This window comes from Hemibagrus wyckioides, linkage group LG02, assembly GCF_019097595.1.
Source record: "Hemibagrus wyckioides isolate EC202008001 linkage group LG02, SWU_Hwy_1.0, whole genome shotgun sequence".
Taxonomy (NCBI): Eukaryota; Metazoa; Chordata; class Actinopteri; order Siluriformes; family Bagridae; genus Hemibagrus; species Hemibagrus wyckioides.
The window spans coordinates 15,156,121-15,178,133 of record NC_080711.1 but is presented as its reverse complement, the minus strand read 5'-3'; the positions used below and the strand labels follow the sequence as shown (position 1 = coordinate 15,178,133).

The 22,013-nt window shown below is 38.7% G+C and overlaps 1 protein-coding gene across 2 annotated transcripts in view; it reads right to left on the bottom strand.

Annotated features, from left to right (window-relative positions):
- The window catches only part of cyth3b (cytohesin 3b), a 37,651-nt gene that overhangs the window by 2,282 nt on the left and 13,356 nt on the right, over positions 1-22,013 (bottom strand). Inside the window, exons 1-12 of one of the 2 annotated variants that reach the window (XM_058412782.1) lie at positions 20,188-20,339; positions 17,034-17,116; positions 16,330-16,394; positions 13,033-13,099; positions 12,701-12,819; positions 12,194-12,274; positions 10,683-10,795; positions 9,105-9,253; positions 6,795-6,906; positions 638-714; positions 431-502; positions 12-166 (exon numbers count right to left, since the gene is read on the bottom strand). In XM_058412782.1, coding sequence (XP_058268765.1) covers positions 12-166; positions 431-502; positions 638-714; positions 6,795-6,906; positions 9,105-9,253; positions 10,683-10,795; positions 12,194-12,274; positions 12,701-12,819; positions 13,033-13,099; positions 16,330-16,394; positions 17,034-17,116; positions 20,188-20,227 — 1,133 coding nt within the window. In that variant the 5' untranslated portion in view covers positions 20,228-20,339. Of the gene's footprint in view, positions 1-11; positions 167-430; positions 503-637; positions 715-6,794; positions 6,907-9,104; positions 9,254-10,682; positions 10,796-12,193; positions 12,275-12,700; positions 12,820-13,032; positions 13,100-16,329; positions 16,395-17,033; positions 17,117-20,187; positions 20,340-22,013 lie in introns of those variants that run through there. The other variant, XM_058412791.1, reaches the window with a different exon arrangement.

The following is a 22,013-nucleotide window of genomic DNA, read 5'->3' as shown; positions in this document are numbered from 1 at the left end:
GGGGTTCTTACTTTATAGACTTAATCCACTCCTCTTTCTCCTCTGGTGTGGGGGCCGATATCCTGTAGACCACATGGTTCCCTTCCACCACCCGGCCATCAGCCTCCGTCTTACACGCTTTGATCACCTGACCCTTGTGGCTGGGGTTGTAGAGCTCGAAGCAGTTCTGGATAGAAAAGAAAGGTCTTCAGTGCTATGTATTAGTTACATAGATATTAGTTATGCAAGAATGTTTTCAAACTCAAGTAACCAGAATGCACTTTGGTCTCATTTTAGGTGGAGGATGTCATCAAAAATATTTCTAGCCTCAACATTTTTTTCTCAAAATATTTGTGTCACAGCAAAAAAGCATGATGCCGTGCAATTAAAAGTTCACATCTTGCTTGTCTGTTGGTCTAGGGCAAATCTGGAGATAATAAATGACACTCACAGGCTTCCTGGGCTCATCCACCTCTCTAATACTAAGGTTCTCCAGAGGGATGATTCCCCGTGGCTCCTTGTCCTGTGATGCATACAGACCACAATACACAGTCACTAGAAAATTCTACCACAACTGACTCAAAAACTGACCACTTTTGAAAGAGACTAAACAAACACCACGCAACACAAACACATACTGAAAAGGAAACCTACGAACCGTTGTGTACTCAAAGTAGTACAGGCAGTTGTCGGTTAAAATGAACCACCGCCTTTTCCAGGTTTTGACTCTTCCTCCTGCAGGAAAAAAAGCACAGGATTGTGACATCACTAACCACAGTCAAATATACACACCTGATCCGAGAAGGCAACAAAATGATCTATGATCAGCGTCAGTGGTCCATAACAAGGCAAATATTTTTACGCCTGTCATTTAACCCATGAGTTTATTGAAAGTTCCTGTGCAATAAAACACACATTTCGGTAGATTTTGGTTGTTTATTCTTGCTTGTGTGCCTGGACTTTCTAAAAGATTATTTACAACTCAATTTAGAACAGAACTGAATTCACTTCTCTGACAATTTGGTCCTAAAACCAGACTTAATTTGTATGTCCTTTAAGCTACAGTAAAACACTTTCAATCCTCAGGTAAAGGAGTGTGTATGGAAGAATACACATCTGAGAATACATTGGAATCGAACCACTGGCCACACAAACGAATCTAGAAATGTTCCTCAGCTGTTTGTCTGTGATGTATGGTCGGGGCATTCAGGTCGGGGATGCTGAAACCAGAACCTGGTTTTGTACAAGGAATTACTGTTACTGGTTCCAGAGAAAAAATAAATGTAAATTTACATTTGAAATAAATAATATAATGAAGTGGAAGGTGTTAACATTCACCATTAGTGGAGAGAGAGAGAGAGAGAGAGAGAGAGAGAGAGAGAGATGGGAATTTGTAAAACGTTAAGAAGGATTATCAGGAATGTTGTGTCTCCCAGTTATTTCATAAAGTTATATTAGTTAACGTTAACAAGTAATTCGTAATAAGTAAAGCAGCAAAGCAATTAACACATGATTCATTCATTCCTCAGTAATGGCTTTATCCTCATTAGAGTTGCAGTGGATCCAGGGACTACTGCAGGAACACTAGCGGAAGGTAGGATTGAGATTTCAGTCCGTCACACGGCACATGAAGTACACATGATTGTGAATTTTGATAATATGTCTACACACGCCTGTTAAAATGGCAGGATTTAGTATTAGGAAAAATACGAAAGCAAGATGAATCATCAGATCGTTTTCCACTGTTAATGTGAGGCAGCAAGCAGCAAAATTCAAATAAAGAACAAAAATTTTAGTTTTAGTAAAGAAAAAAAAACCTTCCAATATCCTTAGTGTATAAGTGAATACACCTTCTTATAATGGGGATGTAGCTGTGCTTGAAATGAACCAATCGCATTCAGAAGTATTTATCATACATCTGACATCAGTGTAGTGATTCTGATTAACCCCAAATAAAAAAAACCTCTTTTCTTGACATCTTCTTGCCATGATCAACAAGTGAAGACCGCAGTGACATCACCAAGAACAGGACAATCCTTGAGAACTGACGTAAGGACAGGACAAAATCTGCTAAGAGACCTCCGGCTAGAGCTGCAGGAATATCTGGCAAGTACTGGTCACAAAGACAATAATTGTCACAAGTATGAAAGAGGTCCACTGAATTGGAACAGTGGGCAGTGTTGTGCGCTCAGGCGTTCAGATGACATGGAAAAAAAAGAGAAAAGGTCTGTGCCACAGGTCAGGGCAAAGGAACCCTGGGGCAAATGAATGAGGTTGTTCATGTAACTGGGGAAATCCTTTTAACACCCACTGCACTAGCATGCGGATTTTTATCCGTCTCCAGTGTTTCTTTCTCCTAATACACTTTCAGTTTACGATGCCTTTGTCTGTATTGGAAGGACAAATAAAAACAGCATCTGTTATAGCTGTTAACAATTATTATTCATCACCATTATCTGGAAACTATAATACAACTTAGACACAAAAGCAAGTAATCCAGTTTCATCCTGCTTTCATGAACTTTATTTCACTTCCTGTGTACTGTACAAGGATCACACTTCTCCCCATATCATGTCTGTTATTCGTGTCAGGAGTAAATCCCTACATTCGTGCTCATAACCGAGGCATTGCTGGTGCATATTAGCCTGAGTCATGTGGAGAACCCTTGCTGAGTGCGTCATGAATCCTGGGAGTGTACAGAGCTTAATCTGTTACGGGAAAAGCAATCTGCAACGTTTTCTCATAACATGTGCCGAGTTGCTAATAGTGACGACGGACAAAGCAGCAATGCAGCGTTGGGGTGGAAGCAAATCCAAAATATGGTTACGCATTAAAGGAATACAAATAATGTCAGCTCAACTCTAAATATACCTGGCTAAATTCAATTTCTTTTTAGCAATGCCAGGTTGTTGGGTTTTTTGTTGTTGTTGTTTATTTTTGGCAGACGTATTCCTTTAATGCATAAATGTTGATCTTTGTTATGGAGGTGAAGTTTCCCAGTACAGAACTCAGGGATCTGGGAAGAGAAGATGCCTGAGGGCTAATATGACACACTTAAGTAATACGGTGCGCAATGTTGGGTAATACATGCTCACGTGCGGGATTTGGCTGGTTCATATACCCACAGGGCATAGAAACAGGGCAGGGAACTCAAGATGGTTGAATTTATTTTCCAGGTGTGAAGCTAAAGGCTAAAACTATACTGTACTTGCTTTTTTAACACACGTGACCTGAATACTGCTTTATTTAAAGTTCTCATGTGTAAATTTGTTAACACTTGCAAAAAGGTTTAACAAACAGGATTTTAGCATGAAGTGTTGCGTGCCTCATGTCTTTTCGGTCTTGCATGTTTACAATAATGAATTTGGGATGTTTCCGTCACTTGGGCTTCAAAAAAGAAAAAAAAAGAGAATATTTAATGCAGCACTGACCTGGTATGCAAGTTACATAAGTGCTGGGGCTAAAAAAGGGTTTTTCACATGTTGGCTCTCTGTAAACTCCAGGTAAACAGAATCCTGGGTTATACTGTTTCATGTTTCACACTGCTCATACTTCACCCAGGGTTAACAGTTAATCATAGGTATTCATAATCTGATGTTTCACACCATACATTCCTAAACCCTGGGTTAATGTTCTTATTTCAATATTTGTGCTGTCAACAACCTTGACTGAATAAATACAGCATGCATACGCTTTAAATTATAGTCTTGTTGCTAAGCAACAATCCAGTTGTAGCATTCGAACACCTTTTGTTTTCACACAGCACTGCAATACGGGGTTAACAGTGTAAATGCACCGCTAACCCCGCTTCAGAGCAGATAAATTACAAGTGTGAAACGGCCCTCTGCCTGGGGTAAAAAGTGGGGTTTAACCCGCACTGTGTGAAAAGCTCTAAACGGTATCTGTAGCAGTTAGCTTTTCCACCTATGCAGGTGGGTACAGGGAGTCAGATATGAACGTCAAGGCCACAACCACTTTTATTTAATACAGAACAGCATAATTTCTTGGTTTAGTGAATAGAAAGAACTTCTGTAGCTGTTACAATTGAGCTACAGGCTGAAATACTGAGCTGACACAGAGAAAAGCTTTTGCTGTATGTTTTCTATAATTTCTTCATACCACAGTGCTGTTAAAGCTGACTGGTCAAAAGGTTGTGATGAAGTTTCTATATTATATTCAAATCTCAGGTTTATTTTAAGGCACTTATTCTAATTCTCCAATTCTAAGAGCTTTACATAATCCAAGGCTAATAATTAATGAACTGTATTATTTAACTAATCATTGAAATAGTGAAGATTTTTCCATATAAAGATATATAGATATTTATATTCCCATTATATTTATATCCCTTATGGGAAGGAGTCTCTTATTTATTTTAAGAGAGAGAGAAAAAGAGAGGTTGGTAAGGGAGTGAGGGACTGTTTACAGGAACTAACTTGTCTCATGGACATTCCATGACATGAAGCATAACCAGTTCAAAGCACGACAGATTGTTCAATAGTAAAACAAAATGCTGTGCTGTATGAGGAAAAAAACACTTAAGGATGTGCTGTTATTGGGAAATAATCAGCTTCGGGGTGGCGTATCACATCTGTCAAACACATAAACACGTGTGTCACCACACAGGAGGAGTGTTTTATTGCAGTGGAAATATTTGACTTGATTACACCACATTAAAGACCCCCCAGCATATTTCCTTCTCTTAGAGGTTAACCATAAATCCGTTCATAAACTCTTACGACTCTTATGGATATCACACCATTTCAATATAGGATAGTTAGCATTTAAAATATTGCACGTAATGTCATTTCCGCATTTATTCTTCAGCAAAACGTCCACTAACTATTTACAAATTAGTGTTTTTAAATACACAGATCAGCCATAACATTAAAATGGAGTCCACAAGACCTCTAAAGGTGTGTTGTGGTGTCTGCCAGTCATGTGTTGAGGCCTCCATGGATCTAACTTGGTTGTCCAGCACATCCCACAGTTGCTCACAGATTGAGATCTGGGAAATTTGGTGGCCATGTCAATAGCTTGAACTGTCATGTTCCTCCAACCATTTAAGAACCATTTTTTTTTATAGTGTAGCAGAATGCATTATCCTGCCCCCATACACACAGCAAACTGTGTGTTCTTTTCTCTCATAGCAAGCATGAAATTTTTCAGCAGTTTCTGCTATGCTAGCTTTTCTGTGGGATCAGACCAGAAGGACCAGCCATTGCTCTCCATGTGCATCAATGACCCATGACCCTGGTTCACTTTTGGTTGGTACTGACCAGTGTATACCGGGAACACCCCACATGACCTGCTGTTTTGGAGATGCTCTGACCCAGTCGTCTAACCATCACATTTTGGCTCTTGTCAGAGTCATTCATATCCATACACTTGCCCATTTCTCCTGCTTCCAACACACCAAATTTGAGAACTAACAGTTGCTGCCTAATATACCAAACCTTTTGTATTACATTTTATTACATGTATAACATTTGTATGCTCAAATTTCCCCAACTGTTAATATGCTGGAATGGGACTATGTGATATTCTAAATTAGATTTGTACTTTTGGTTTCAAGCTCTTATATAACATCAGGATTCCTCTTAGGAAGTACTACAATTATGCACCAGCCATTACAAAATAATAAAATATTTGTGTATTAAAATGCACTGCCCACCTCAGATGTTAAAGTATGAGCATTCTCTCTGTTATGTTCTCCACGTGCTATTTTTAGGTAACTGTAATAGATCTCTGTAAAGTAGGAATATAACTTCTCTTTCCTTACCACCTAAGGGAGATTAGGGTGAGAGAGTAATAACTCTGCACTCCGGAGCTGCTGGCATGTATATGAGTCTGCAGAGAGCTTGCATACTGCAGGAGGAATGTGTGTGTGTGTGTGTTTCCAGGCCAGGCAATAATCCAAAAGTGTAAGGCTCAACCAGGCTGACAAACAGCAATGTGACCCCTGACCTTGTCTCTCCTCAGCAGCCAATTAGAGAACAGGTACTGGGTTTAAATTGCCACTGTGAGGAGATGCAGATAGCTTCGAAATGACAAGGGGATGCAAGGATCAAGGGAGGAGGTGAAATGAGGAGAGGAGGAAGGACAGTTGGGATGGAGCGGCAGTGCTCTCCGAGGTTACCTACCTCCTTGAGAAGAGACAGGCAGACACACAACAGAAGGATGGGAGGAATGGGGGTGCAGAGGGAATAAAGAAACACAAGAAGGAACGTTTAACAATAAACGAGCCACACGCAACCACATCTAGGACCAAAATTGCAGACATGTTGTGAGGAGGGGTGGGCAAGTATTAAAAACACATGGGAGTAAATACAATGCAGGGTAACAGTCAAAAACCCCAGCGCTTCATCTGACGCCTGGGGAATAAAAATAGCTCAGTGGTATAAACATGCTTTGTTTTGTGAGACACCTCAAGAGTCCTTAAAAGTCAAGATTAATATAGAAGCATTGAAATTTGAGGATCTTAATATTAACAACATTATACATGCATTTCACCTTTCATGACATCTTTCTCTACAGAGTGTCATATTTACGATGAATTGCCCATTTATTAATCAGCAAATGATTAAATATGGCACGGTTATGAGCCAGTGAATTGTGGTGTTTGCATAGTTTTCACTAACACCATTCACTGTGTGAGGAAACCCAGTGTTTCTCTGGAGTATTGATGTGTGATAGCACTGTTAGCGAAACAGTGAGTGAAAGGGGGATGGAGAAGATGGAAGAGTAACACCACATACAGAGCTCAGTGACCTGAGAAACATAAGTGTGTGAAGAAGATTCCTCTATCCACTGACCTAGCTTAAGAAGCCAGCCTTCTCTGTCGGGGTTGAAAAACGTGTGGGTCAGGTCGTTGCCATCATCCTCCGGGATCTTAAAAGGCTCACTTTTAATGCTCTCATACAAGTTCTGATCAGGAGCAGGAGAGGGAAGAAAAAAAGAGAGACACATTAGGCGACACTTTAGCACATACAGAAAGCCAGAAGGACAAGTACATCTTTGAAATATTCATCGCCCTCCTATGGCCACTGGTGCATTAATCATGACAGGATTGTGATGCTGGTTCGGACTTGCACTCTAATAGAAAGCGGATTGAAGCATTCAGCAAGTTCAGGATGAGGTGAAGTTTCTAAGTAAAAGTCTAAAAGATCATCCAGCCTAAAAACCTCAGGTAGCTTTTCAAAATCTTTGGCTTCTTATAAGGCATAAAAAGCAAAGCACATGTATACAGTGTATAAATATATACATCTCCCTTCAAAATAATCACATTTTGTTGCTTTGCAGCCTGAAATGAAGGCAAAGGGTGATTCTTTTATATACCCACTGTAAATGTTAATGTTACTACCATTTGATGAGTTAGCATGTTTATGCTCTGTTATGTTTAATTCTTTACTCCTTGGTAAGGGATATTGAAAAATATTTGAAAAATCTGCACGTTTTCATGATATAATCTAATATACTGTAATCACATGCTGATTATTAACCTAAATAGTGAGACTGGAGTATAGTATAGGATACTTCATCTATAGATAAATTTTGTAAAGTAGTTTTGTACTTGCTTCAGGCTCAAATGGGACAAGAAGTATCCTAGAGCTTTTATTTTGTGTTCTTAAATACTACTAGCACACTGGAGCATAATGCATAAAATCAGACAATGTTCACATCAAGCAGAAATCAGACCGGGGAAAAAGTGTGATCTCTGTGACTTCAGCAGAGGCATGATTACTGGAACCAGACAGTATTTCAGAAACTGCTGATTTCCTGGTAATTTCACACACTACGTTCACTAGATTTTGCATAGAATGATGCAAGAAAACAAAAAACACCCTGTGTGCAGAGGATCTGCAGGTTGAAACACCTTGTTGATAAGAGATTAGAGGAGAATAAGCAGATGGGTCTGAGCTGGGTGTAGCTGATGGGTAGACAAGGTTTAACTTGCCCCTTATGAAATGGTTTATGAAATCCAAAGATTTGGTCTTTTTTCCACAATTTATTTAATTAGCATGCTTAAAGACAATTTAAATTGTATTATAAGTACAGTATACTGTACACTGGGTTACAACTAGCTCAAATTAAAAAGGTTAATTAATGGTCACTTAATACAAATTTACTTAAAAACATTTTACTCTGAAAAAGAACAATTTCTTAACTGAACTGAGCAGTACATATAAAAGTTAACTAATATTTTATGCCCATAAGTTACTTACGTATACTTAGTAAATTGTAAGTATACACAGTATACTTTTCTCCATGTGTAGTAGTAGTAGTAGTCTTAAGTGAATAAACTTCTAGATTAACTTTTTTTCGTCATAACACCAGTTCAATCAATTTCTGCCGTTGATTTTTGTCTGATTGTTGCAGGTTTATTTATTTTAAGATTGTCCTGCCATCTGTAAGTGTTTTTTTGTGTTATACAATCCAGATCTCTATATAAAAGTTCTGTGTGATGCCTACACAGGTGAGTCCATCTCACAGCTTTCTGTGAAACTTTCTAAAGATTTTTTGCTAGGGAATAGAGATTTCTAGTATTCTGTGAAGAAGGTGGTTGTTATAGATTGCTGCTGTGATCCAGTCACTCCAGGATTTTACAATTTTTCAATCTCAGAAATGGATGCATATCAAGCAAACTGCAGGTTATTCAGAGGAGCTTGCCATTTTTCAAAATTAGATCAGATTTGGGATGTCAACACAACACGCATTCAGCCAAAGCTTTCTATGATTCACGTGTGTCAAACGTAAGTACAGCGATCATAGAAAGCTATTACATATGTCTTCATATTCATGTCTGCCAATTGAAATAGTTTTCTGCAAAAAAAAAAAAAAAAAGCACAAAAAACTGACACAAATTTTGGAAAATGCTGCAGCAAAATCAAGCATTTCTGGCTGCAACAATCACAAAAGATCTTTGTGAAATCCTGGAGACACTCCTATCTAGCAGCAAGTCATGACTTCACCAAAACTCAGGTGAACTCCCCTTAATGATGAACAGGATCATAATTAAACAAGAAAGTGATGATTAAAAACTTTAAGAGACTATCTTTCTACATTTGGAGTTAGAAGTAGCATTGTTAGTTGTCAGAGAAATGCTTTATAATAAATGTCAGTACCCTGAGCAGCTCCTCTGGGAGATCTCCTCCCTCATTGATTCCCCTGTTCATGGAGATGAAGCGCTCCACAGCGGGCTTGTCCCTGACGTTGGGGTTGTGAAGGCTGGTGTTCAGCATGATGATAGCAAAGGACAGGACATAACAAGTGTCTGGAGAAATGTGGAACAGAATGCCACTTACAGTATATAACAGCTGAATAAATGCAAGCACACATTAAGCACATCACAAATATGAATTAGATTCATGAACATTGTACAACATTAAAAAAATTTTAAATGAATGAATCAGCTTCAGCTGTGTAGATTCAAGCTCCCACCTTCTAATCCTGTATTTACATGTCATATACTTACAACACACCCTCATAGCTGTCTAATTCACATCAAACACACCCTAATTACAGTGTTGTGATAGTGAGCCAATTAGTGTTTTTAGCAGATCTGAGGAAAGCTAAGTGTACCACAATCCAACATTGAATCTAGTAGCATTGTGAGGAGGTTAATGCTGCTTAATTTAAATGTATTCATTAAGCAGTCGCTTTTATCCAAACCGACATTCAAAGGAAAGACAAAAGCGATATATCAAGCAGAGGGTAATATAAGTAGTGATACCTTTCAAGATTTTTAACTGAGTGCTAGAGGAGCCACAGAGTAGAGGTGTAAATGCCTTTTGTTTGTTTTTGAGTGGGGGCAAGTTAGGGGTTAGTCTTCACGCAAGAGGTGGGCCTTTAATCATTTTCTGAAGATAGTGATGGATTCTGCTATCCAGATTGAGGTTGGAAGTTCATTCCACTGCTAAAGGACAGTCAGTTTGAAGGTTTTGAAAAGGAACCTCATACCTCGCTGAGCAGACAATATCAGGCGTCTGTTGTAAGCAGATGTAAAGTGAGAGTGAACATAAGACTCAAGGAGAGTATTGAGGTATTGCGGGCTGCTGTTCCAGGCAATGTCTAATACATGAGCATCAAGGCCTTGAATCTGAATTTGCTTAATGTGCTTATTCAGTAATAATTTGAAATACATGGATTTGTTTACATGAGTGTCAGCGAATGTTAGATAATAAAACACTGGCTTCAGCTTTCAGAAACGATGCTCTAATGTGCTCCAAATGGCTGCCACAGTGGGGGATCCTTGAGAGTTTTTGAGTTATGAAAAAAAGAAAAAAGCCTTTAAAATGTAAGTCTGTACACCTAGGCAAAGACTGATACACAATAAACTGTGACCTTGCAGTAGTTGAAGGGTCATACCATGAATCTTTCATACATTTCCCTTGCTAATCACGTCTCTTTCTATTGATCCGGAGCATGAGCAAGTGTTTGCACACAGAGATTGACCAGAGACTAATTTAATTTTCACAGACGCTCAGTAAGGTAATTAGAGTCTGGCTCTGCTGATGAACCAGCTGACAAACAGTGAGTGGCACGCTGTGCATGAAACCATGTGGCTTTCGTTATGCTTCAAATTAAATACAAGGTAGCACAAAATCTGTAGTCCCTGTGATCAATAGAGTTCAGTGAAGGAGAGACAAGAGATGACGTTGCTCTGATTGTTATCGCAATAAGAAGGAGAGCACCAGTCTGACCTGTGGATTGGAAGACTCCTGGGTTGCACTGACAGTACCGCGATGCGAAGGCCTCCATCATCCTATCGATCTTCTGCGCCTCTCCCGGCAGCCTGAAGCTCCACAGAAATTGCCTGCACAGAAAGAGTGTGTGGGCGGTTCAACCAAAGACCCAGAGCATCAATAACAATGTGAGGAGGACGTTCTAAGAAATAACCCTCAGGTGATGAGTATGAGCACCACCAACCCACTATAATGCCTCGATGCCTTCACCTGGTCAAATGTGGACATTTTTTACTGGTTGGAAATCTGTATGTTGATGTGTTTTCTTCTGTAGCAGAAAGTCAAAGTTCTATCTTTTTGAATGCCACAGCCCGCTAAATCTAAACAAATCTGACAGAAGCTTAGCAAGCTAGTGAAATACGGAGAACAACACATTCGAAGTAAATTGCAAAGTAGACGTTCAGCTTCGAATGTGTTCTGTCAATAGTCAATCCTTTGTGTAAATGTTTGCTGGTTTGACCCTGTTTTTGCCTTCAGTCCCTATGTTTTTCCCTAGCTTAGTTTTTTTGACAGTCACCTGACTTGGACCTGTCCCTTTGATTCCAAGTTTTTTTTGTCTGCTATAGTTTATTAAAACCGCCTTATCTGCAATTCCATCTGTCTCAGCCTCCATCTTATGGCAAGAAACATTCCAGCATTGAAGAGAACCAAAGCTGCAAAAACACCTCTCAAAAAAAAGCACCAATCGATTTTGTACAAATTTCTTCACAATGAATAAACTACAACCATTCATTTCTCAACTAAGTGAAAGGAACAGTGTGCTGGAAGGTACATAGCCAAAACACACAGAAAAAACATGTTTACTGCTAAAAAAGCTCCTACTGTAGTGCTAGACATGCCTTCAGGGGCAGGACATCTATGGTACTAGAAAGCATTTAACTGAACAATCAATAGAAATTATTCATGAATTTGAATCATCACTTAAGATCATTTTCCATGAAGTGAATATAAAATTTTAATCAGAATCTCTACTTTACTACTTTTTGGGGTTTTATCCAGGTTTATACTGTATATAGCTTTGTAGAAGTACCTATAAGACAAAAACCAGTACAAAATACTCTGAAACACTATCAGTTATAAGTCAAATTGAGAAAGGAGGAATTTTGTAACATTTAAAGATTGAAATAAATTCCACTGGAAGCCTTCTACAGCCGCTTTTATAACCTAATCTCTTTATGGAAAAACAAAGGTATTCCAAATTGTAAAGAATTCTGAGTTTACAAAGAGAAACGTGTTTTCTCTAACTAATTATTAGTGCTATCCACATCAGTCTCTTGCAGTAATAGTCACTCTCAGCATCTCAGAGTCTCGTCGTCTCTGATCACTGGCTCTTAAATTGGTAGAACAATAATATAACCAGTGCTGTGGACCAAATGTCTTGTTATCAGTGCACATTTATGAGGTCACTGGAACATTTTAAAACCTTGAATGACCCTTCAGGCGATGCTCAAACTTATAAACCAACCCACCTTAACGCCTGGACAAGATTGAGGTCTGCGAACTCATGGAGCTCCACGAAAGCCTGGAGCACTTTAATGTTGAAGTCATCCCTGTAAAAAATAAATAAAATAAAATAAAACTCTCAAAATAAAGACAGAAAAGCATGAGTGCCAAGATCCCACCAATGGTGCTTCTGAACTGCACAAGTTATTGTTTTAGAGATCAGAGAATTTACGATGGCTCAGAGCCAAACCACTGCACAGGATAATATTCAGACTTAAGTTATACTAAGTTATGCAGCTTTGAATGCTGGTTGTTTTGACAGGCACGTCCCTAGAGGTGTCTCATTTACTTTGGAGAGATAAGAAACACATGTGGCCCCAGCCACTTTTTTTGTTTTTATTGCCGCACAGTTTTGTGGCCGTTCCACACAATAAACCCAGACCATCAATTTCCGGAGGATTTATGCCATGCTCAGAAGCACCAGGCGCCCAGCTTTGCCAGGGGGGACAGACAAAAATGAATCGAGGTCTTACCGTTCCCCTAAGTAATCCCCAATGACTGTTTTGTTTAGACCCTCCCCTTTGTACAGGAACTGGGCTATATCTTCAGGAGTATGCTGCAGGAGGTCATTCTCCAAGAGAAACTGGATCCCCTAAAAGTTAAACATGCATGTTATGTACCAAATCTCTCCACAACCTACACTACGTTATTAACTGCAGATAATCCTGGATCTGTTACTGTGACTAATATTCCTGTGACCCACTAAAATCTGATTAGTCTAGTGCCTATGTGTTAAAAAATAGAAAATCAGGTCAATTTTAATATGAACAACATCAAGATTTAGTGTTAATTTATTAAGACTTGCCTTTTTGGGATCCATGTTGAATTTCTTTCTTCCCATGGCAATCTGTTTGTTTCTCTGTGTGGTTTTGCTATAATTTGCAGAACAAGAACAAAACAAGAGCAAAGCAATTATTCACATGTTGGTTGTTTTCCTGAACCGACTTCTTCGAGTGAAGGAACGTCTCAAAAGACGACAAATATGCAAGAAAGTCGAGAGCGCTTCATGATCATTTTCGGGCCTAGATGACTACAGGAAATGAAATATTCATAATAGCAGAGGTTCACAAAATGCAGTTGTACACAATGTTAATGAACATTTGAATAATTCTATGCAAATTGGTGCTTTGCATATATTGGCTTTTGAAGTGTAAAACGAGCAAGTAACGAGCTCCAGTAGTTATTTTATTGAGATATATAAAAAGGGTGCAATGCTTTGATGATAAACAAGAACAACATAAAACCTGGTCTGTCTTCAAATGTGTGTTACACAGAGGAAAGAATAAGGCAAAAAAGGAACGACTCAGAGTCACACTCTTGTGAGTAATGTGTTATAGCCCAAATTAACACCTCATAAAGCTTAAGTGGCTGATAAACCTGTAGGTTGCTGTCTACAGAATGAATGATCGGTTCCTTTTCAGCTGTTTATACAAATAGTTACATGAAAATGTATTTTCAGATCTTTGAGGATGCATATGGTGGCCTGGGAAAAACACATGGTCAAATTTTAATATTTACTACCAGTTGGTATCAGCCAATCATGAGGCAGTTGATCAACGTATAAAATCATACAGACTAGGTCAAGAGCCTCAGGTAATGTTCACATCAAACATCTGAATGTAGAATAGATATTAGTACCATATGGGCTTTTTTAGGTATTGCTGATCTGCTGGGGTTTTCAAATATCCTTTGTGTGTGTGGAGGATCTGCAGGCTGAGCTGAGCTGATAGGGAGTCTGTTGTAACTCAAATAAGCTCTTTACAACCGTGATGAGCAGAAAAGCATCTCAGCACACAAGACATCAAACCCTGAGGTGGATGAGCTACAACAGCAGAAGACCATATCAGGTTCTTATGGATAGCCGCAGATTTTAAAAAGATCAGGTAATTTTTTTAAAAATCTTCAGCTGTCCAGTTTGGGTGATTCTGTGCCCATGATAGTTTCAGATTCTTGTTCTTGGCGGACAGGAGTGGAAGCTGATGTGGTCTTCTGCTGTTGTAGTTCATTAATCTCAAGGTTCAATCCTTGGTTCATGCCGAGATCCTTTTCTGCTCACCATGGTGGTTAAGTGATTATATGAGTTACTACAGAATTTAAACCAGTCTGACCATTCCCTTCTGATCTCTTTTTTGTATTTTCACAATTTTATATAAACTCTAGACACTGTTGTTTGGGAAAATCCCAGGAATTCAGCAATTTCTAAAATACTCAAGCCACCTAGCACTAACCTATGCCACAGTGAAAGTTATAGATATCACACTTTTTTTGTTTGATGTGAACATTAGCTGGGGCTTGACCTGTATCTCCATTATTTTGCTGCTGCTACATGAATAAGTGATTGGATAATCACATAAATAAACAGGTATCCAGTAGAAAAGGGGGCTGTGAGTGTACAGTTTGGAAATCCACTGGCTTTCATGATATTAAATAAAAGAAGACCAGAAGTATTGTGTTTTTAAAGGTTACCCCCAGAAGACAGCATGCCACTCCCTCTATGCTTATAACCTAATGGGTTAAGAAAAAAAAACATTACTAAATTTTAATGTGAAATGTTTTGTCACTTCGATTATCATCATCATCCACGTCAGTCTGTTTCATCACCTGAAGTAAAAGACACTTGTGGCATTTAAATATAACCCTCAGCTCCATCTCTTCACTCAACTGTTCTCTGTTCAGCACTGGTGTTTAATTCTGTTATTTCTATCATGTTGGCTAAATTTGGCTAGGTTTAATCTCCCATTTGCTTCTATAACAGCCTCTTCTCTTCTGGGAAGACTTTCCACTGGATTTTGGAGCGAGGCTGTGGGGATTTAAGCCACAGGAGCATTAATAAGGTCAGGTACTGATGGCGACCGAGGAGGTTTGGACTGCAGTCAGCATTCCTATTCTTCCTAAAAGTGTTTAGTGGGGTTGAGGTCAGCGCTCTGTGCCGGACACTCGAGTTCTTTCACAGCAACCACATCTCAAATCTCTACGAACTCAATGCAAAAAAAAGCATGTTGAATCTAGTGGCATTTCTTGTTATAAGATAACAATACACAAAATAAAAATTATTAATCCTATTCCTAGACATATTTTACTATTTCTAAGGTGGTTCTATTGGCAGATTATTTTGTTCCTTGTACAGGGGACAGTGTATAGTTCAGGAAACTACCAGCTTTCTTGACCTTAAATAACACATGTAGCTTGTTCTGTTGGCGGATTATTTTGCTAATTTGCAGCATTAATTTCTAGAAAGAAATAAAAAACAAAATATGTCTAGAAATAGACTTAATAATCTTATATATGATTTAAATTATAATCTTGTAATAAGAAACAGTAGACACATTTGACTAGATTCATTTTTTTTTTTTTAGGGGGTGTTGTTGGGGCCCTTTATTTATAGTAAATTGCAATTGTTAAAGCGACATCACAATTGTTGTGTGCTTCCAGACTTCTATAATCATGTGATGGTCAGGTGTGCACAGACTATAGTGAAAAAGTGTATTTCACTAAGAGAAACAGTTTTTCATCAACTCGAATGAATCGTAATGAAAAGATACTTAGCTAGGGAGTTTTAACCTCACTATCATCTTTAGCCATGTGGTTGTATTTACTGCTGCGGTTGGTATGTTTACAGGCAGAAAGCCAGGGCAAGGTTAAGAATATATATACATTATAAATGCATTCAAATATATAAGTACAGATGACAAAGTATTCTACTGGACTTTTGGATGTTTTTCAGACTTATCCAACAATCCAATGTTTTTCTAGACACATTTGAGAGGCAAAACAATCTAACAATCTAGCTTTCATCTCATTTAATTGGACCACAGATTGTATGGATGCTGTTGCAGCTGCCCTCTTGCCACACAGTGATGTGCTGCATCAGACAGATGACAGTTTGTGAATGGATTGGGTTTACTGAACATGTACATGAGGACAGATGTGACACTGCTGAACAAATAAAGGTGATTATCACAGTGAGCAGCTGCATAACTGAGTGCGTTAATGTGTGCTTAACAGTGTAGTAGTGTTTAAGGCCAAACATTTAATTGTCAGTGTTTTCTCTGTGCCACATATTCGTGTTTGCCCGTGTTCAGAAAAAGATCCTGAAACTCACCTCTCTCCTACGCAGGTGAGCTGCTCGATTTCCGTCATCACTTCTGCAATCTCGAACTTCAACCTCTGCCAAAGAGTGTCAGAGAATTAACCTTCTGTGCGGGAAAAGTCTTGCAAATGATTACACAGTTTGCACAGGAATAATCAAGTCATTTGCTGCAAATTCTGCCCCCATTTGTAAGAAGCTTAAAAAGAGAACAGGCTTCCATACATGGAATGGAAAAAAACCTAAAAGGACATGCTGTTTTAGGAAAATAATCAGTGTTGAGCTTATTGTCCTGAAGCCCTCTGTCCTGAAGACTTTCCCATGGAGGAAAACGTACTGATACAAAGCACTGACACTGGAAACTCCTTTAATCAATGCTGAACAAACAGCTCTTTACAGAAAGCTTTATCACATCAATGACTAGATGTTTTTTGTTATAACGTATAGAAGTGAGTTCATAAATGTAAAACCTGTCATTTGCCTTACAACATCAACATCCTCTGACCAATCAGATTTGAGAATTTACACAGAGCTGTGGGATATGCAATAATAAAATGCAAAACAATAAAAGGCAATTTGTTGTTATCCTGCAATTAGGAAGGGACAATATTATGCAAATAATTAATTTACTATGCAAAAGTGATGGCGAAAAATAGCTATATAAAATATCGAATGTGTTTGCAGACATAGTGTACATATATAGTCTCAAAGATTCTCACTTCAATGTCATCAAGTAGTTCCTTTTTCCTGCGCCGTATGTTTGTCAGCTCGTCTCTCTCGTCCATGGACAGGTCTTCAGGTACTACAAAAGAGAATGTGGGTCATGTTAGCTATAAAGAATGTCTGAGGATTTTCTTTCTACATGATAGAAATGTCCAAACATTCTAGCCTTTAAAATTAGGACTCAGAGCAGTTAAAAGACCAATGTTCATTTCCTCTTCCTTATAGCATTAGACATGTTTGGTTCTCATACACTCTATATGTTTGAGTGCAAAATTTAACATCCACAGCTTTCATATGCCACTCACTTACAAGTGGGAATCTGTAAGATATAAGAATATAAATTCTTGATGTAATGGCTTTTAGATCTGAGGCACAGAAACACAGCTTTCAAATCCTTTTCACAGCGCAGGAAATTACACAGCAGCTATGAGAAGTGCAATAGAAGAAGCGGAGTTGTGAACAGTAGCACCTTTGCATCCTTAAGATGTTTTTGTGAGTCACATGAGCGGCAAGGAAGTAGGTCACTTTTGCATTTGGTCCATAATGCTCACTCCTCCACTCTCTTATGCTAGCTGTATCCACTGATTCTCCAAGCAAAACCCTTAGCTGACTCATTCCGTTAAGCTGCTTTGCAACTCATCATCCAACAAATCCCAATCATCTTTCATCAATAGTACATGCTCTATATTTAGTAACACGTAACGACAGAGACACAAGCCATTAGTTTCATGATGGTGAGAACTCAGAGCGCCTGGAGTGATGGATGTGCTGCCAAGCTCTGAAGACACGAACATCACTACGACTCAAGCGTATGTGAGGCCATCGAAGACAGTGTGTTATCATTTCAGAGCAAAACGAAGTCTTTGTAGTGAGGAAAGACCAGAGGACACAGACAGTCACATAAGCTGCAATTGTCACTATCAGTCTGAGCAATGCCCCAAACCACCTACGCTGCTGTAAAGAATTCACTTACTAAATAAAAGGCTTGAATGTCTCTGATTGCTTGGTCGCAGAGCCCAATAACAGGCACCCGCTGTGAGTTTGAAAGAACACACTAGTGTTCAAAGCGCAGGGATAATTTAACATTGTTGAGGATTTCATGCTCTGACAGAGAGAAACTGGCAGAAGGAAAGATCGTTGCTGTCATCAGGGATGGACAAATGATAAATTCATCAGCTAGCTCGGGACGTGGCAGCTCAGTGGTTAAGATGCTGAATTACTGATCAGAAGGTTGTAAGTTCAATCCTGGAACCACAAATCTGTCACTGCTGACCCCTTTGGGATGGCCCTTAAAACCCTTTTGACCAGTTACCCTGGGGCTCCATCATGCCGGTGGAATGGAAATCGACCTATCAGGCATTTTCAATCAGTATAAAACAAATTATTTTTTTGTTGCAAGTCTGAGTTAAAAAAAGTCAGGATTCAGTTGGCTTTCAGTGTGAGATGTTTTTACCTCTGTTGGGATAACCTGAGACAGAAATCACTCAGGGCATCTCAGAGAGCAGAAATGGATTTGAAATCACCATTTACTTTGAAGATCTAAACATATATGTGAAAAAATAACTACTTTGTTTTTTTTTTTTATTTATCTGACAATATTGCCCCTTTGTAAGCTAGGTAAAAACAGAAATACTACAAATTCTTAAAGCATTGAGTGTCTACTTTTATGTGAGTCATTTAAGCATCACTATGGAGTGTGACATGACCTTCAATGCTGAACATGGACACCCCAAAACACTCCATGAACACTCCAATACACCCAAAAAAAACCTCTCAGTTGTATACATTTAAGTTGCGTTAGTGTGTCTGTCAAACGCCATAAATGTAGCTCTCCAGGCAAATAAACACTCCACTGTGCAGCCCATTCACATGTGTTGGCTTAACTGACTAAGCTACAAGGTGATAGCTATTATAATTTTTCTAAAGTATGCTGAGTTAGTTAAGTGCATTAATACAGACTAAAGAAAACAAACAAGCATAAGCCTTTTGTACCATCGGCAAAATGTCAGTAAGTTTCAGTTATGTAATGTTGTGTCCTTGCATCTCACATAACAGAACTTATTCGAGCCTGGCTATTGTGAACTTGAGGTGACTGTGTGCACTAAGCCGAAGATGCTGGATTTTGTTTTGCTCGATTTTTGTCAGTTTCCATATAACTGTTCGCTACTGATTTTGAAAAGCCTGTTCGTCATTTGTGTGCTCCCGACATATAAAATCATTCAAAAGTCATCTCCTCGTTGAGGCAGAGTGCATTAGTGGAGAAAGACAGAAAGACATCAATATGCAGCTGAGTCTCCATATGCGTCAAGAGTCGATGAATTGAACCAATGAGAAGTGTCCTGTGTAGCTCAGTGTGTCAGCATGAGCACCATAGCATATCCACAGGCTCCACAACATGAACTACACACTATATGGATAGATTACATGCAAAACCTTATGCAAATCCTCGGCTCTATCTTACTCTGTCTCGCTTGTTTCAATAAAACCACTCTGTTCATTTCTAAGAGGAAGACAAATCACACAGTCTTGGTTTCCTCTAAAAAACTGCAAAGCCTCTAAGCCTGCTCTGTTTAAGCCTGAGCCATGCTGACTAATCTGAGTAGCTGCTTTAACCAAGTCTTGTAAGTGCTAAGGCTTCTTAAAGCTTGCATAAAGCAGCAAGATCTACAGATGCAGAAATCCTGTACTGATACTTCATTTTTAAGCAGTGAAATACCTCACCCATTGCTACTGTTGGCAAAAGAAGCCATAGATAAGTCTGCCAAGCATTAACAAAGGATTCATTCAGCCTACTGTCTGCAGTAACTTCAGCTTGAACACCATTTAGTAATTGACTAAGTGCTAAGTCATGCATACCAACCGTCTGTTTAATGTACGGCTACGATCAATAGAAGAAGAAAAAAAAACACATGGTCAAATGTGACCAGTCATTCCAGAGATGTGACTGAAGACAGGGCGAGGAGAGGCGTCCTGATGTTCTCCAGATAAGCCTGGAAACAATAGAGCCGAGGACGACTGTGTATTGCTCTCATTCTGTAACAATGGCAACCCAAACAAATGTCGGCAAGCTTCATTATGGTTGAGCAAACTCAAACCTACTTGCACAACGAACCATATTAGCTTAGAAGTAGAAAGTAATACACTTCATACCTTGCCTTCCGATCCATGTCTCACTTTCCTCACACCTCATGGTAGACGGCGTTTTCTCCTATGAATTGGAGCTTTAGCAGCTAGATTTTATTTTTTACCCCCACTACAACTCCCTGACAACCTGTATGCGTTTACACACAGGCTCTAAGACTCAGAGGGCATCGTTTGCATACCGACAGCAGGCTTTCAGGTTAAACCGGTCTATCTATCTGCTGCCTTGAGGAAACGTGGCCTACAGTCAAATCTGCTTCATGATAGAGAAAAATGCCAAAACACACAGGGGAAGAAAAAGCTCACTTAGAATTTAGTCTTGATGGGCCACAAGCTAGTCATCAAAACACACTTAAGGCATAACTACTTATTTTAGTTACACTACACTACACACAACGTGGAACTGCAGACTCTGTATCTATGAGCTCTATTCTTTCACGCTCAGTTGTGTTTACTGGACATGTGCCACTGATGCACTGATAATCTGTATTTTGATAAAGCCTTATGGTTGAAATGGTTACGGCAGTGTAATGAACACTTGTAGAAAGAAAGAAAGAAAGAAAGAAAGAAAGAAAGAAAGAAAGAAAGAAAGAAAGAAAGAAAGAAAGAAAGAAAGAAAGAAAGAAAGAAAGAAAGAAAGAAAGAAAGAAAGAAAGAAAGAAAGAAAGAAAGAAAGAAAGAAATTGTGTACAGCTTCATTGAGAACACTGCAATGAATTTAAAAGACAAAATGATGACAGCTTTGGACTACAACTGATACAAACAGTTTTATACTCAGGTCTCCATCAGTAAACAGATAAAAAAGACAAGATAGGTTTACGATAGGCTTCATGTTAAAACCTGTTTCCTGTTGTACCTTTTTACTATATAGTACAAAGTTATAGAACAGACGTGTTCTGGTGTTACCCAGATGAGGATGAGTTCCCTTTTGAGTCTGGTTCCTATCAAGGGAATATCGTCTCAGGGAGTTTTTCCTTGCCATGTCGCCTCTGGCATGCTCATTAGGGATAAATTGCTAAATTTCTAAAATTACAATTCATGTCCTGAATTTCTACATTTTTATTTTTTTTTTTCATTTTTTTTACATTTCTGTAAAGCTGCTTTGTGACTAATGTCCTTTGTTATTAGCGTTATACAAATAAAATGAACTGAATTCATTTTAAAAATAGGGATTAAATAGGGATAAAATAGTAACTTTAATTTAAACCTTATATTTTTTTTCCTTCTCTGTTTCTATACTTCCGTAAAGCTGCTTTGAGACAATGTGCATTGTTGAAAGTGGTATATAAATAAACTGAATTGAATTGAGCACTTTTCTTGGCCACAGCATAATTTCCTATCTGATATTTCATAGGATCGTATAAATCCCTACAAAAGCATGTGTGTCCTTTTGACCGGGTAGTGTACCTCATGAAAAGACAGGAGATCCCATGGGCACAAGTGTCACATTCACTTCCTCAAAAAGAACACTGCACAGCTCATTAGTCTGTAGAAGTCATCTAGAATGGAAAAAAGCAGGATCTTTGGCTCAAACCGGAAAAATCTGAAATACAATCTGGAGATCCTGTTCTTAAAATGTCAATAAGTGTCACTGAATAGGAAGGCGTTTCATTCAAAGAGGCTGTGTTTTTCTAGTAATGCATCCTATTAGTTTCTAATGACTGTTCCAATCACACCTTTAATTTAATCATCTGAAGTTTTGGCCATGGTGTGATTTTAAATAACCCCACCCAGGTCGTCTTGCATCCCAAGCAGCATGCCTTTCTCATTTTATACTTTGTATTTGTACAATAAAATCCATCCCCTCCACTTCCCCTCCCTCAGTAGGCATTAAG